Source organism: Eleutherodactylus coqui, chromosome 5, assembly GCF_035609145.1.
Source record: "Eleutherodactylus coqui strain aEleCoq1 chromosome 5, aEleCoq1.hap1, whole genome shotgun sequence".
NCBI lineage: Eukaryota > Metazoa > Chordata > Amphibia > Anura > Eleutherodactylidae > Eleutherodactylus > Eleutherodactylus coqui.
In genome coordinates this window covers 263496821-263514369 of record NC_089841.1, presented here as the reverse complement: position 1 = coordinate 263514369, position 17549 = coordinate 263496821, and the positions used below count along the sequence as shown (strand labels likewise).

The following is a 17549-nucleotide window of genomic DNA, read 5'->3' as shown; positions in this document are numbered from 1 at the left end:
GCACAGGAATTATGTGGACTCATCGCCCCTCATATCTGCTCCGCATCAGGTTGAGCCTTGCTTATCGGTAGCTCCCCTGTTGCCCCTCCTGCAGTTTTCTGCAGACAGCCTTGGCACAGTGTCTGAGTCCATGATGGCACACGGACAGGGGCCGGCCAGAAGCCATGCACCAAATGCATTCTTGCCACATGACGAGATTTACATCCACCTCGTCTCCGAATAAAATGTTCAAACTATTTTGTCGGCATTACTCCAGCCTTGCTGAGACCTGTGGTACCTTCCATATGGAAAGAGGACTCCTACAGGGAGTCTCAGAACTCATCGCTCGCCATGTCTACTCCGGACCGGGCTGAGCCATGCCTAGCGGTAGCTCCCCTGTTGCCCTTCCTGCAGTTCCCTGCAGGCAGTCTTGGTGCAGTGTCCGAGTCCAGGATGACACACAGACAGGGGTAGGCCAAAACCACATATTGTGCGCTCTCGCCGCACAACGAAGTTTACATCTAGCAGAGAAGATCTTGTCTTCCGGACAAAGACTGTCAAACAATTTTTCGGCATTACTCCGGCCTTTCTGAGACTTGTGGTACCCTTTATTTGGAAAGAGTACTCGCACAGGGAGTCTCTGGACTATTCGCTCCCCATGTCTGCTCCGGACCGGGCCTTGGCGCAGTGTCTGAGTTCAGGATGACATGTGGTCAGGGGCTGGTCAGAGCCACAAACTATATGAGCTCTCGCTACAGTACAAGATTACATCCAGACGAAGAATATTTCATCTTACAGTCAGTGTTTTAACTGATTATCAGCATTCCTCCGGGCTTGCTGAAGAGTGTTGTCACCTTCCATATGGTAACGGTGCTCTGCACATGAATTCTGCGGACACATTACTCCTCGGCTCTGCTCTGGAACGGGTGAGCCTTGCGGACAGTTAGTCAAAGAATACCTTGTGGGGGCTGTAAGTCTGGCTACTAGCTCCCCTCCAGGCAGCTGTATACCAGTAGTACACGGAACCTCTGTATCTGATCCCTCTTGAGGCGGCCTCAGAACCGAAACGACATCTAGTGCTTCTAGGAAGACTAGACTGCGGCCGTGTCCATGGGACGTGGGTCACTGAGGTGGTCTGTCATGCACGAATGATTCCTGTTGAGGTGGAGCCCGCTGCTGACCCTAATTCCCTCGATTGTGGATGACTGTAGTAGTTGGAGTAGTCTCAAACTTCGCTTCTAGAGTGTGTTTCCACGGATCCTTCCTGTGCAGGTACAGTGCGTAGGATTCTGGTCCAACGGTGGAGCCTGTCCGACAACGGCTTCGCTAATCGGAACAGTTGGAATGCCAGGCATCCTCTAGTGCCTCGTTTTGGTGAAGGCACTTCGCTCTTTGGCTGACGCGCCTCCCAGCGGATGCGTCAGCGGGGCATTTTTTTTGCCTATAAAAGTGAACCCCACAAATAACGTCCCTTGAACAATTAGGGTTTCACTTCCACCAGGCGCCCTGTCAGCTGGTCTGTTGAAGAGTTTGACGACAGAGGTTAAGAGTTTGTTGAAGTCATGGAGGGCGTCGGGTGGGATATCTTCAGGTATGCCTCTCAGCTTTAAGTTGTTGCGTCGACCTCGATTTTCGACATCCTCTAGGTGCAAAGCAAAGTCTCATCTGAGAACTGTGGCTATCAAAAGTTTGAGCTAGGCGTTGTAATTCCATAGAGGGAGGTTTAGATGTTTGCTCTAATGCCAGGACACGAGCTGTTAGGGATTGGACTGACTGCTTTAGTAAGTTATATTTAATATCAGGATATGCAAGGTTTTAGAAAGTTGTTTTAAATATGAAAAGTATGTTAAATACAGTATCAAATGATTGGCAAATAACATATTGGAGGTGAAAATCTTGTGTTTTCTTCAAGGTTCAATATCATGCTGGAAGCTAAGAAGAAAGCTGATGAAGAAGAGAGAAGAAAGCAAGAAACCATTGAAAAAGAGAGAAAAGCCGTAATGGAGAAGATGCAGAAGGAAAGTGAACAGAAAAAGATGGAGAACATTAAAAAGCAAGCATCAGTGAGTGAGGCCGGTGCTTCTGAATCAGTCCTACAGAGCGCACCTCTAAAAGACGGTAAGGAGGAGAAGAAAATCAAAGCTGCACCGCAAGAAGAGCCAGTGTGGTTAAAGAGAACAGATGACGCTGAGCGGATTCAAAGAGAGAACGACCGGAATAAGATTCAGGTGGAAAGTGAAGAGAGAATCCCCCGAGCAGAACAAGACCCACCATGTCCAGGAAAGTCTGACCGTATACCAGCAGCTAATGCCACTGGGGAAGGTAAGAGCCTCGAACGGGTGTCCAGCAGTCGTGAAAGGGAAAACAGGAGGCTCCGATGCTTGCTTCATGATATGCTGCAGAACAAACATATCTATTCCTCATTGGAGGACGATGAGAACGTGCAAGGAGCATTTCCACAGGTTGAACAGCAGGGTAGTAAGAAAGAAGTCTCTCAAGAGGAAAAGGCAGACCAGGAGAAAGAACAAGCCAGTAAAGGGTCAACTGCAGATCAGAACACCGAAAAACTGCAAAGGCCCTCCACTCTGCATTTGGACCTTCAGCAGACATCTGTAGATGCGAATTACAAGGGAGGTTCACCAGTGGATGCAGAAGCTCCAAGTGTTGGAATCATTCAGAGGTATAGCGACCATGGAAAGCTGAGAAACAAAGCTGAGAAGTGGAAGGAGAAGAGGCAAAATGACTCTGGACAGGTGGAATTTACAGGCACACCTGAGCGAGAGGAGGCTAACCTTCAAAGAGATGGCAAGGAGATGGCAGCAAGGTATTTTTGCGGTTCTGTTTATTAAGATGGCAAGTACATATGTTTTAATACAGTGTAGGTAGTTGATTGCTCTAATTGTTTCCCAACAGGGAGAAGGCATCTGCAGAGGACTCGTCAATGGCACAGTCTCCTCCTGCCCCTGAGGTTCGTGAAGTAATTGCTTTGATGTGACTGACTTAAGGGCCATTTACACGGGACAGTTATCACTTCAAATTTGGTCAAACAAACGAAATTGAGCAATAATCATCCCGTGCAGATGCAAAAAAAATCGTTTACTATTCGTTCAGTTCCTGTTATCGTTGACTCAGCATAAAAAACGCAGCTGAAAGCAGGATTCTCGCTGCTTGTAAACTCGCAGCACTTTATACAAACTGAAGTGCTGAGCGAGAAGCCTGCGATCTAGCGGTGGTCTCTACCTGTCTAAACACTCTGTGAGCGCCAACGACCATAGCAGCGACCTCATCGCTCATGCAGCTGTTTAGGTGAGTGTCGTCCCGTCTAAATGGGACATTACTCTCTTAGGCCAGCTTCACATGGCTGACCCAGATTCCGGATGCACGTACCCGTAGTGGAATCCAGCTGTGACTTGAGATGGCGACCCTGCGTACCTGTCATTTCTGTACTGTGGATGACTGCGGACGCTTGCCATTAGTCATGCACAGTTCAGATTTTTATAAAAAATAGTTATTTTTCTAGTGCTATCGCTAAGCTATGACGTGGGTACCCGCATCCTATCCGCAATGTCAATTGCCGATGGGATGCGGGTCAGACTGCTTCTCTTGACTTCAATAGAGGCCTTCCGCGCGGAGTCTGTAGCAAAATAGAGCATGCTGCAATTTTATTTTTTTTTCCCTCCACTTGTGGGAATCTCCATTTTTTCCCAAGAGTGTGAAGGAAAAAGTGTGTTTACATACCTTTCAATGCATGCGATTTGCCGCAGACACCAACCGCAGCAAAAATCCGGTTGTGTGAAGCCAGCCTTACTCTTTGTAATATTTAGACTGTTTTGTGATCTTGTTTGCAGCCACCTCCTATGCCTGTTGAAATAGATAAAGGATCGGCTAAGACTAACCTACAAAAAAAGAAATCCAATGAGTACAGTACTCCATCTGAAGCCATACCGCCACAGCCTGCAGACTCGAAGTGAGTGCGCTGCTCAAACTGTACTGAATGTGCTGGAGAGCGTAGTCATTGCTTTTTCTTATACAAATCCCGTTGTTTCTTATGTGCAGGCACACTTTCAAGGGTCCTCTTTACAGGCTTCTGGGGAAAAAGCCTGATAAGAAAGCCAACAAAGAGAGTCCTCTTACTCCGGACGGCACAGAACAGCCTTCTTTTCCACCATCAACCAACGATAGTGTTGCAACGAAGAGATCCATAGAAGGTTGGTTTTTCAGTCTACATAGCTTTCATAGCTTCCTTACATGATTGACATTACATTTACATATCCCACAGGAACAGCCATCGGCGGACAAACAAGTCGCCAGTTACCAACTGAACCTGCCAGTAAACTTCTTAGGAGTCGCTCTATTAAAATTGGTAAAGCCACCCCTGTGTCTCAAACATGGAAGTCCTCCTTGTGCCAGGAAATCACGAATTCTACGGAGTTAAAACATCTTGATGATTTTTTGTTTACCAAGGTAAATAGTAACAATAAAGTTCAGAGGTTTAATGGCCAAAGGTTTTTGTTTCATCAGTAAGAATATATTTTGCTTATTGATTTGCTGCTGTTGCTACTCCTAGCTTGCTTGTAATTCCCAGCAGAAGTCGTCCTGACTTCCCATTAACAAGCTACAGGTATTGTTTAAAGGGGTTGTCCCGCGCCGAAACCGTTTTTTTTTCTTCAACCCCCCCCCCCCCCCCCGTTCGGCGCGAGACAACCCCGATGCAGGGGTTAAAAAAGATCACCGGACAGCGCTTACCTGAATCCCCGCGCTCCGGTGACTTCTTACTTACCTGCTGAAGATGGCCGCCGGCATCTTCTCCCTCGGTGGACCGCAGGGCTTCTGTGCGGTCCATTGCCGATTCCAGCCTCCTGATTGGCTGGAATCGGCACGTGACGGGGCGGAGCTACACGGAGCCCCATTGAGAAAAGCAGAAGACCCGGACTGCGCAAGCGCGTCTAATTTGGCCATTAGACGGCGAAAATTAGACGGCACCATGGAGACGAGGACGCCAGCAACGGAACAGGTAAGTGAATAACTTTTGATAACTTCTGTATGGCTCATAATTAATGCACAATGTACATTACAAAGTGCATTAATATGGCCATACAGAAGTGTATAGACCCACTTGCTTTCGCGGGACAACCCCTTTAAGGCAACTTAAAGTCTGTGAATAGGAGGCAGACTATTGGGAAACGGCCTATAAGCTTCCAGGAAGGCTGAAGGGAATTAGAAATTTCCATGGCTGCCATTACAAAGTTGGTGAAATCTTAGGGAAATGCATTTTGCAGCACCCTTCGCAAAGAGTTTTCCTGCTAAATGTAAACGGCATGCAGTAACTGAAACAAATTATTAGAGAAAATGCTTTATTCTTTGTACAGTTTCTCAGCATTTTCAAGATCTCTGCTTGCTGTATGTAAAAATAGGCACCAAAACCCCCATCCTATCCAGCAGACAAATCTGCTCACATTAAGCTAGTTCTCACACTCTGGAGGAAACATGAATGCTTCCGTACACTGACAGCAAACAGAGATATTCAAATGGTAAGGGGAAGGGTACAAATTGCATAAATCAGAAAATGTCCTTTTAACTCCTTAATGACGCGGCCCTTTTTTTTTTTTCCATTTTCATTTTTTCCTCCCCCCCCCCCCCTTTAAAAAAAATCGTAACTCCTTTATTTATCCATCGACGTCGCTGTATGAGGGCTTGTTGTTTTTTGCGGGACGAGTTGTATTTTTCAATGGTGCTATTTATTGTACCATATAATGTACTGAAAAACTTTTAAAAAATTCTAAGTGGAGTAAAATGAAAAAAAAAGGAAATTTCACCATCTTTTAGTGCGTCTTGTTTCTACAGCGCACGGATGGCAAGAAAAACGACATGATAACTTTATTCTATGGGTCGGTGCGATTACTACAATACCAAAGTTGTATAGTCTTTTTTTTTTTACTCTTTTTTTTTTTTTTTTTTTTTCAAAGACATTAAATTTTTTTCAATTATTTTCTGCGGTCATTTTGTGCGCCCAATAACTTTTTTATTTTTCCGTTGACGTAGTTGAGCAAGGTCTCATTTTTTGCGTAATGTCCTGTAGTTTCTTATAGTATCAATTTGGAATGTATACGACTTTTTGATTGCTTTTTATTGCGTTTTTTTCTGGGAGACAGGGTAACTAAAAAAAATGCATTTCTGGCGTTCTTTATTTTTTTTTTTTGGACGACGTTCACCATGCAGGAAAAATAATGCGTTACTTTGATAGTTCGGACTTTTACGGACGCGGCGATACCAAGTACATATTTTTTATTTATTTTTTAGATTTTTTAATAATAGATATGGCAAAAGGGGGGTGATTTAAACCTTTACAAGTTTTTGGGGTTTTTTTCAATTAAAAAAAACTTTATTGATTTTTTTAAATTTTTTTTTTTACACTACTTTGAAGCCCCCCTGGGGGACTTTAAGATGCGATGCTTTGATCGCTCCTGCAGTATGACGTAATGCTATAGCATTACGTCATAGTGCTTTTTGACAGGCAGTCTATCAAGCCACCCCACGGGGATGGCTTCATAGGCAGTCTGTTAAGGCAGCCCTGGGGCCTTTCATTAAGCCCCCGGCTGCCATGACACCTGCACGGCTGCCCCGATCTCACCGCGGGGGGGGGCCGTGCGGAACCCCCAAACATCGTTCGGGGGATTTAAATGCCGCTGTCAGTACTGACAGCGGCATTTAAATGGTTAATTACCGCGATCGGCCGCTCGCGGCTATTGCCCGCGGGTGTCAGCTGTTATAAACAGCTGACGCCCGCACTGTATGAAGAGAGGTTGCCACGCAACCTCTCTTCATACATACCCCGCGGCTCCATGACGTAAGTGTACGTCATTGGTCGTGAAGGGGTTAAGGTATGCCTCATGTCAGATATTGATGGTATATTGCTGAGGGTATGCCATTGACGTCCTATCAGTAGTGGAACAATGCCACTTCATTATTGGAGATCGGTTATTGGACCCTTGCGGGTCAGACATGGAGATCTTTTTCCATGCAATGTGTGATCAGTGGTTGTTTGTACCCCTTTAATGTGTTTTACTTACATTACCCTCAGCAGCGCGTGTCATAAGGGAGCACCCGGGGCTGCGGCTGTGCAGTGATTCTCCATCCTAACAGTTTCCCCGTATACGTTCATGCAGCTGCGCCACTTTATTATACATATATATTAAAGTACTGTATGTATGCACATACTGTGTAAAGTGTATTTAACTCTTCTTTATATAAAGTGTAAATGTATATTCGTGTACATGGAAGAGTTTGAAGGCAATCCTTTTTATTCACACTTGTTAATGTTTTGTTTTGGACTAATTACCGTAATTTAAGAGATTTTCTGAGATTTTATTTATTTTTAGACCCGTAAATGGTCTAAAATATTAAGCTGTACTCTCGGCATTGCTGCTTCTGGTTTTCCCACCAGGATGTATTTACAAGCTGCAGAGGAGAAGCTTCCTTACACACGTGTGACCACTGTGTACAGGAAGGGCTCATTCACATGGGCATATGCAATGTTGGCCCTTGAAAAAATGCAGTTTTTAATGCCTATTTGGTGCCTGTTGCATCCGTATTCACTGCATTTGTCATGCACGCAAAAAAGAAAGAAAAAAAAAAAGGCCCACTTGATGTTACCTTTTTGTGAATACACGTGTAATCCTATTTACTGCTCATTTTACCCTCCCATAGACTTTCATGGGCTGTTTTAGTCTGCAAATACAGATCAAAGTATATGTATGTGTATATGTGTATATATATATATATATATATATATATATATATATATATATATATATATATATATATATATATAATATATTATACTTTAACAACTTGTCTAACAGATATATAAGGTATCTCCAGTCAGCGATCCTATTCATAGTAATAGTATGGTAGCTAAATCATACAGCACACATAGTGGAAAGGTAATGTGTTTTTTGTAATTTAACCTAAAAATCCACATTTTCTAAGTTCTCATGCTCTTACCATGCTGAGCTCACACATAATAAAAGATGCAGCAAAAACTGTCTCTAGCACACAGTACTCTGCCTTTTTTCTTATTGGTAGTGAGGGAAGATGACATGAACCAAAACTTATCTAACATCTTTTCCCTGGGGTTACCCAAAGATGAACAGGGACAGCATGATGTCTGAGAAGCTTACACTGTCAGGATCACAACTAGAGCTGTGATCTTGCTCCTATTTTAAAGATCCCATGCCAACACTTCCCTGGTACCCTGTGAATATATTTACCGGGCTCCAGTGACGTTACCACTGAAGTGATCCCTGAAACCAGATACTGCAGTGGTAACATGTTAACAAAACATTGCTGGAGCTGGATGCACAGACTCCAGCGGAGGACCAGGAAAGCATTAGCACATAGGTGCTGATAAGGCTCATCACTGATTTCCAGCTGGCTAGAAATGAGCGATGAACGAACGGTGCACGATGGCTGCACGTTTAGAGGCAACGATGATCGCTCAAAAGCCATCTTTTTTAAGTGGTAATCGTTGCATCTAAATGGACCTTTATTTCCTCTTCCACTAATCAAGTAAAGAAACATTTTTTTTTAATCTACTCAGATTACCACTCTGCACCAGGATAAATCTGCTATTGAAAGTCTTCTCTACAGAGCCATGGAAATGTTTAGAGCAAATCTCAAGTCTATGTATTCTTCTCCTGTAAGTTACTACATATATCCCTTTTAATAAAGTTTATCGACAGTTTTGCTTTTTATACAAATGGTTTAAGAGCTTTTTTTTCTCAAAATGTTTTGTCTGCTGTATATTTTTAAGCTTCAATGTTGTATGGATAACTTCTTGCTTGAATTGCTGAAATAAATAGTTCTTACCAAGCCAGAAATCACAAGGTAAGCATTTAAAAGGGTTTTCTCACCTGTTAAAAAAAAAATTCTTGCCCTAAGGTAAGCAAATGGCATTACAAAATGCATGACTTGCCCTTTCACTTTGCCTTTGTTTAGCATCACTGACTCTCTTATCTGCTGAAACAATAAGTGATGTCACATTCATCACTCACCTCAAGCGATCGCCGGACTCATCAGGCTGGCATGACTGCTGTCTGAAGCCAGCGAGTGGCTGCGGCTATTGTGTGAGTGACGAATGAGGTTTCAGTGGGGAACAGGTTGGCGACACTAGACTTTAGGCCCAGTGAAAAAGTAATACTGTGTTTCCCCGAAAATAAGCCATACCCTGATTTATTGGGGAGGCTGAAAATAAGCCCTAGTTATACTACTTTAAAAAAAGGAATACATTACCTAGCAGGCAAGGTCCTGATTCCTCCTGCTGTTCTCCAGAGCCGGGGACGTTCCCGCAGTCCTCACAGCTCGTAAATCATCACTTTCTGGTTATGGGATTCATAAATCCCGCCTCCAGAAAGCGATGGCTGTGATTGGCAGAGCAGCAGTTGAAGAACCAATCAATGCGGTGCAGGATGAACCAATCACAGCCATCGCACTGGTAGATCCGGCACTGCACTGATTGGTTGAGCAGCGGTTGAAGAACCAATCAGTGCAGTGCTGGATGAACCAATGCGATGGCTGTCATTGGTTCATCCAGCACTGCATTGATTGGGTGAGCAGCAGTTGAATAACCAATCATAGCAATCGTGTTGTGGAGGCGGGATTTATGAATTGGTCAATCAATGCCGCAGCTCAGCCAGTTCATGAATCCCGCCTCAAAAACGCGTTAGGCTGTGATTGTTTTGTCATGCGCTGCATTGATTGGCTGAGCAGCGGTCCAAGAACTAATCAAAGCCACTAAGATGGCAGATTTAAATTTTTTCCCATTTCACGCCACCTAATAACCTAGAAAGTGATTCTTTTTTTCCATTTCACTCCACTCTGATTACTTTTTTTTAAAATTATTTTTAGCACATTAATTAGAACAATTGAAAAATACAACTAGTCACCCCAAAAATAAGCCCTCAGCTACGATGATGGATAAATTAAAGGGTTATGACTTTTTTACCCCATTTAGTTTTTTTTTCCTCCTCACTTTCAAAAAAAGAAGCCATATATTTAAGGGGTTAATAACTCCACCCTGGGGCCTTTAAAAGGTCTTTTTTGTGTGTGTGTGTGTGTGTGTGTGTGTGTGTGTCTGTGTGTTTTTGTTTTTTTGTATTTTTTTTAAGGTCATAAAACCCCATTAATATACTTTGTCAGTATAGTAGACCTAATGAGGACGCATATCAAATAATAAAAGATGTGGAACACTGTATGACTATCTTGATCTTATTCCAGAATGGGCACATTCATGCTGGTTACAAGGACCTGATGGAGAATTTCCAGCTTCTTGTGAGCAGCCTAACTAAGGAAAATAATGAGAAGGATGTGAAGCTTGTTCTAAACTTATTCCAATCCTTCTTGGATGAGTTCACACGTGGTTACTCTAAGAAGGAGGAACATGAACCGCAGAAGGTTGGTAATTGTATTGAGGGGTGTTTTTGTTGGTTTTTTTCTCTCTCTCCTGATTTGCCTATTGTATATTTTAGCCCCATGAAATATTTCTGGAATATATTTTCTTAGAGCTTTGTTATGATGTTCCTCTGCTATTCCTCCTCGAAATTTTATGAGCAAATTGAAAACTATGTGTTACAACCTAAGGGTCTGTCATTACAAAGTGTGACACTGTCCAATCAGCACTGCCAGTGTCACTGTAGGGACACACCCAGTTGTCAGTTTATTTCTGGAAGAATAGTAGAAAACAGCACAAAGCAGGGTTATAAGAAAAGATGTTCTAGATTGTTTAATGGAGAGTGTAAGTATATAATTTAAATAAAAACCAGTACATTCTTTCTTGTCGTTCTCGGTCATTACCTATTAGAGTTATACCTTTTTTTTTTTCATCTGCATCTTTTAAATCTATCATATAATGCACAGAAATGGTACAAATTCAGGCTTACATTTTAAAGGGATTTTCCAGGCAATTTTTTACTGATGGCCTATCCTTGGGTTAAGTATTTTTTTGTGAAAAATAATAGAAAAAGGTGTTTTGTTTTTTTTTCTGTACTTTTTAATCTTCAGTTTACATTTATAGGGCAACTGGGAGACTTCAACTCCTGACTTGATTGCTGCCAAAACATCCTGAAAGACAGAGGAGACAGCTTCCCTCTGTTTAACCACTTAGATGCTGTGGTCTGCATTCACTACAGTATCTAAGTGGTGAAAAAGGCGCTTTTGGAGCTAGTTCAGATTGCGGTTATTGCCAGTCAGCTGCTTAAAATAGCTGACAGCTGTTATATATGGAGCTGGCTTAGCTTCCGAGCCCAGTCCATATAACGTGTCCCCCCCCCCCCCCCCTCGGCAAACAAGGGCATCCATATGCAACCTTGGTTGTGAAGGGGTTAAGCATGAATCAGGCGGCAGGTATATTGTATAACACGGTGGGAGCTTTAGAAAAGACTGAATGTGCAGTTCTATTTCTCTGGAGACTTACTTTCAGTATTCATGTTAGTGGAAAGTTGAAGTGTTTTTTTTTTTTTGCTGCTTTAAATAAGCATTTTCTATTTTTGTATTTTAGCAGAGGAAATCTCAAAAGAAGAAGAGGAAACAAGACCAACATGTAAGCGTTCTATTGTGGTTGTAGTTTGCCAAGAAGCCGTTCTACACACTTACATCTGTAGGGTAAATGTACGCAGAAACCAAACTCATTAGGTTATGAACCTGCAGCTGATAAACGGAAGGTGATAAGAAATTTGTAGTGATCAGAGAGGAAGATATTTTTTTTCTGAACTTCCTGACTATAATCCCATTGGAAAAACGCCGCAGGCAGCTTCCCTCTAGCCTGGCACAATAGACTGCATTTAAGAATTAAGGGCTCTTATCCATTGACGATAGATATTCTAGCGATGCGAGAGCGAGTGAAAATGCATGATTATGAAACCAATGATTTTCAATGGTTTTTGTTTTCATTTGCCTCAAGCCGCGCTATGATAAAAAAAAAAAACTGCGATATCGCCCATTGTTTTTAATCACGCTGGGGTCCCATTGAAGTCAATGGGAGAAGATCGTGAAACAGCCTTGGAATCCCCCCATAGCGGGGAGAGGGGGTGGCGGATCACTCTCGCATCGCTAGAAAACCTAATGCCAGTGGGTAGGAGCACTAATGGATATAAGGCTGCTATGTTTTGAGTGGAAGTTCATTAAGGGACACTACACAAAAGCCCCAAATCCTCACAAGTACTGCTTTGGTGAGGAGTACAGGCCCTTTTTTTTTTCGTCTCTGGTTTAGAAATTGTAATATCTTAAAAGGACTTTGAGTTCTAGGAGGAGTAGACAGAAGTCAGAGAAATGGTTCTCTTGGCACTGTCTAGTGGCCTACACAGGGCTGCACAGATTAGCCGTGAGTCTGAGGAGGACACCGAAGGAGAAATGGATGAAAAAGGAAATGTTCTGGATGGAAAGGGTGTGAAGCGGTTTAAAATAGGGATTAAAAGTCCTTTTTGAGGACTTTTTAGATGTACTTGATAGGTGGCATAGCCCTTTTAAGGGTTTAAGGTAATAGACCGCATATAACTAGGTTCCAGTCAAAGACTGAATTCTGTTGTCATTCAGCTTCTGGAAGATGTTGTTAGGTGCGTAACTTTTCTTTCTTGGATTGCTCTTAGAACACAGATTTATGCCCCATTTACATGGAACGAGCTGTCATACGATCCCTGGCAACGCCTCCCTGTGATCTTCGTCACTGCGCTATTACACAAGAGCGAGTGTCGCTTGCATCGCTCAAAGCGCTCCCGGCAAGGAGGCGGAGCGGGCCTGGGAGCGTACACCCCCCCCCCCCTACCCACCTCCATTCACAGTAGGCAGACAGTCGTTCACAAGTGTTGTTTACACGGAACGGCGTGTCGTTTAGATTTCTGCATGCAGAAACTGAATGACTGAACACACAGGGCAATTATCATTTCTGATTCCCGTGGGCCACAACATTGTGTGCACCTCATATCTGTGCTATCAAACTAATATATGTCAATTGATTAAAGGTAGATTTTGTTCAGTCCCTACTGGTCGGACTTTCTGGCTAATCCAGATTAGGAAATCAACAATGTTACTTGCTTGACTTGCATGGTATATACCATAGTGCTAATTTGATAGAGCATGGCCATCTGTCATGCCCTTCTAGCACTGCTCACTATTGCACCAAGCAGATAATTTGTTTACTCATAGCACAATACCCCCTCATATCACCACAACTACTGGTATTTAATAATCACCGCTACAGATTCAGTAACCATTTAGCCTTTTTGTCTTGCAGTTGGAATCGCATGGTCATGTGTTCGTCAGCTACCAGGTGAACATTGGCCAATCCTGTGAGCATTGTTCCTCTGGGATATGGCCGATGGAGAAGGCTTTTCTCTGCAGTAGTAAGTACAGGCCCATCATCCCCTTGGCTTTGCAGCAAAATATAGAAGATAAAAGTAATTTCATATCATTGCCACATTCTCAAACGTGTAGTTTAACCCCTTAACACAACTGGACAAACATCCTGTGGATGGCACAGCCTCAGAAATGAGCCCATGCCATCGTGCAAAGGGGTAAGCGGATGTGACTGACAGCCGGCCTCCCACTGCAACAGTGGAGATCAGTAAGAACACAATTCCCCGCGGTTAATCCCTTACATGCCATCCTCAATTTAGAGTGCGGCATTTAAAGGGTTCACAGATGAAGCATGCTTATGGAAGGCCGATGGGTTGCCATAGCCTGTGATCGCTATTGAATGCATTGTAGTACAAAAGTACTGCAATATAATCATAGCTTTTCTCGTTCAAGTTCCCTATAGGGACATAAAATGAAAAATTAAAAAAAACACCACGTTTGGTATAATTACATCCGCAACAAGCTGTATAATAAATTGAACACACTATCCTGCCTGGCAAAAATGTATTTTAAAAAAAAAGCTTATTTTGTTCATTTTGCCTCCCCCCAAAAATGTAATAAAGGTGATCAAAAAAGCTATATGTACCCCAATATGGTACCAATAAAAATTGCAGCTCGTCATCAAAAAAGCAAGCCCTCACAGAGCTCCGTCCATGGAAAAATTAAGTTATGGGACTTTCAATGCATCAATGCAAAAAGTAAAAAATGTTTACTGTGGAAAAGCCTAAAATAAGTTTTTAAAAATTGGTACCGTCATAATCGTACCGACCTGCAGAAAATATTAATCATGTCGTTTATGCTGTATGACTAACACTGTAAAAAAAGCAGAATTGATTTTTTTATTTTATTTTTTTTCCTTCTCCCTGCCCTCCAGAAAATTTTCACAGTGCAGAGGGATCAGCCCTATTCTCATTTGCACAAGGAAAGACTAGAAGCAATGGCATGAAACTGAAAGGGAGGAGGCACAGATTAGATATTAGAAAAAAAAACTTTCTTACAGGGAGGTTGATCAATGAGTAGAACAGGTTACCACGGGAGGTGGCGAGTTCTCCCTTAATGGAAGTGCTCTGACAAAGGCTGGACAGACCTCTGTCTGGGATGATTTAGTAAATCCTGCACTGAGTAGGGGGTCGGACCCGATGACCCTGGAGGTCCCTTCCAACTCTACCATGCTATGATTCTAATATAGTATTCTTTTTATCCTTCCAACTCTACCAGTCTATGTAAGTACCCAAAAAATGGTACCATTAAAAACCACAGTTCCCAAAGCAAAAAACAAGCCCTCTTATGACCATTCGGTGACTCGTTACATTAGCAGGATCAGTTAATATACATATTACTTTAGAGATCAGCCAATCCTTTTAATACTAATATTTTTGGTATAACTTACCGTAAAATCTCTCTCGTCACGTTCATTGGGGGACACAGCCAGACCATGGGATATAGCCACTGCCACAAGGAGGCGACACTAAGCAAAAGTGTTAGCTCCTCCCACCAGGCTGTATTACCCCTGTTGGCACTCAGCTAATTAATTTGTATGCAAGCAGTAGGAACAGCCAGTGGGAGTGCATCAAAAAATTATTTACACTTTAACGTAAACCAAGGAAAGACATACCAGTCTTCTGGATATATATCTCGTCATATGTGACCCGAGACCAAAGGGCTCCGTCCTGCTATAAAGAAATTAATCCTTGGGAGGGTGCTGTGTCCCCCAATGAACGTAGTAACGAGAAAGATTTTACAGTAAGTTATACCAAAAATATTCGTTTCTCGTCCGTATCATTGGGGGACCCAGCCAGACCATGGGACGTACAAAAGCAGTCCTGGAAATAAAAGGGTGGGAATTCCCAGAAAAAAAGGTCCCCAGCAGTCAGGGGACTGCCGCCTGTAGAACCTTTCTCCAGGGCAGCATCCGCTGATGCATATGTATGGACCCTATAGAATTTTGCAAATGTATGCAGGGACGCCAAAGTGGCTGCCTTAAATACCTGTAATGCTGAGGCTCCATGCTGTACCGCCCAGGAAGCCCCCATCGCCCTTGTAGAGTGGGCCGTTATCCAGAATGGTGGTGACCTCCCCTTGGCTCGATAAGCCTCTGTCACTAGCGGCCAAATCCACCTCGAGATGGTCACCTTCGAGGCCGCAGAACCGTTACGCGGCCCCTCCGGGATTCCGAACAGCGTGTCTGTCTTCCGGAAGTCTTTGGTCCTTGCCACATAAATTTGCAAGGCCCCCACCAAATCCAGTTGGTGCAGCGCTCTCTCCCTCGCATGTCCCAGCTGTAGAAAAACGCTAGAATGTTTGCTAGTGAGAAAACGCATGAGATGTATATGGCGGTCTTCACACCAGCTGAAAAAGCGTCTCCATACGCGATAATAAATTCTCGCTTCCTGGCTTGGACCATAGTTCGGATAACTGCTTCCGAGAATCCCCATTTTTTAATATCGTGGTCTCAACGGCCAGGCCGTCAAACGAAACGACTTTGGATTCGGGTGGAAGATTGGTCCTTGTGATAGTAGGTCCTCCCGTTCTGGGAGTGGCCACGGAGCGTCGGCCAACATGTCGATTATGTCTGGATACCATGCTCGCCTCGGCCAATCCGGAGCCACCAGGATTGCTGGTCCTCCTTCCCTCTTGATCTTCTTTAATATCCTCGGAATGAGTGGAAGAGGAGGAAACACGTATGGTAGTCTGAACCCTGCCCACGAGACCAGTAGGGCGTCCACTGCTACCGCCTGAGGATCTCTTGAGCGTGCCACGAAAGGGAGAACCCTGTAATTTAGTCCGGAAGCCATCATATCCACGTCCGGTGTGCCCCAGCGCTGACATATCGCTTGAAAGACCTCCGGATGCAGCTGCCACTCGCCGGGGTCCACTGTCTTTCGACTGAGAAAATCTGCTACCCAGTTTTCTACCCCCGGGATGTGAACTGCCGATATGGACTGTAGATGTTTCTTCGCCCAGCTGAGTATGCCGGATACCTCCGTCATTGTTCTCGCACTTCTTGTGCCCCCCTGCCGGTTGACGTATGATTGTCTGGACTTTCACATCCTTTCTGTTGAGCCGTGGATGGAAATACTGCAGTGCTTGCTGGATGGCTCGCAGCTCCAGAACGTTTATCGGTAGCCTTGCCTCATCTTGTGACCACCTCCCCTGGGTGGAGTGTCCCTCCAAAGTTCCGCCCCAGCCGTAACAACTGGCGTCCATGGTCAGTATCCTCCACTGTCCTGGAAACAGTGACCGACCCCCTTGGAGTCTCCTGAGACTCGTCCACCATCTCAGGGCAAGGCGAACCTTTGGTGTTATGGAGATTCGCTGGTCTAACGTCCACTGCGACCTGTTCCAGTGTGCCAGGATGAAATGCTGGAACTCCCTGGAATGAAACTGTGCGAATGATATGGCCTCGAAGGAGGCTACCATCATGCCCAGTACTCTCATGCAATACCTGATGGTCGTTTGCCTCCCCTGAAGTAGCGGACGCACCTTGTTGACCAGTGTTACTGCTTTCGCTTGCGGCAGGCGAATCTGGTGCTTCTTGGTGTTGAACACCATCCCCAGAAATTCCAACTGTTGAGATGGTACTAGACAGGATTTCTTGTGGTTTATGACCCAACCGAATTCCTCCAAAGTCTGAAGTGTGATTCTCAGACTCTCTAGATTGCCTTCCTGGTCTGGAGCCTTCACCAGTATGTCGGCTAGGTAAGGGATGGCTATCACCCCCTCGCATGGAGTAGTGCCAATACTGCTGCCAGCACCTTTGTAAAGACTCTCGGGGATGTCGAGAGCCCGAACGGCAGCGCTACAAATTGATAATGGCTCCCCTGGACATCGAAGCGTAAAAACTGCTGGTGAGAGTCGCGAATTGGAATATGCAGGTACGCGTCCCTGATATCCACTGACGCCAGGAACTCCCCCGGTTCCATAGACGCTATTACCGACTTGAGGGACTCCATCCTGAAATGTCTTGCTTTGACGTAAGGATTTAACTTTCGTAGGTCGAGGACCGGTCTGACCCTGCCATCCTTCTTGGGAAATATGAAGAGATTCGAATAAAAACCCCTTCTGTGCTGACACACCGGCACCACTACTCCCTGTGCCAATAGTTGTTTTATTGCCTGGCGCAGCTGTGTTGCCTTTCCTGGGTCCTTCGGTATCCTGGATCT

The 17549-nt window shown here is 44.2% G+C and overlaps 1 protein-coding gene across 7 annotated transcripts in view; it reads left to right on the top strand.

The window, feature by feature from the left end:
* The window catches only part of MYO9B (myosin IXB), a 160798-nt gene that overhangs the window by 111120 nt on the left and 32129 nt on the right, over positions 1 to 17549 (top strand). For all 7 annotated transcript variants that reach the window (XM_066604612.1, XM_066604607.1, XM_066604608.1 and 4 more), the window contains 9 exons: positions 1892 to 2803; positions 2893 to 2947; positions 3828 to 3946; positions 4036 to 4187; positions 4259 to 4443; positions 8579 to 8677; positions 10255 to 10431; positions 11534 to 11575; positions 13265 to 13373. In XM_066604612.1, the coding sequence (XP_066460709.1) occupies positions 1892 to 2803; positions 2893 to 2947; positions 3828 to 3946; positions 4036 to 4187; positions 4259 to 4443; positions 8579 to 8677; positions 10255 to 10431; positions 11534 to 11575; positions 13265 to 13373 (1850 nt within the window). The remainder of the gene's footprint in view (positions 1 to 1891; positions 2804 to 2892; positions 2948 to 3827; positions 3947 to 4035; positions 4188 to 4258; positions 4444 to 8578; positions 8678 to 10254; positions 10432 to 11533; positions 11576 to 13264; positions 13374 to 17549) is intronic.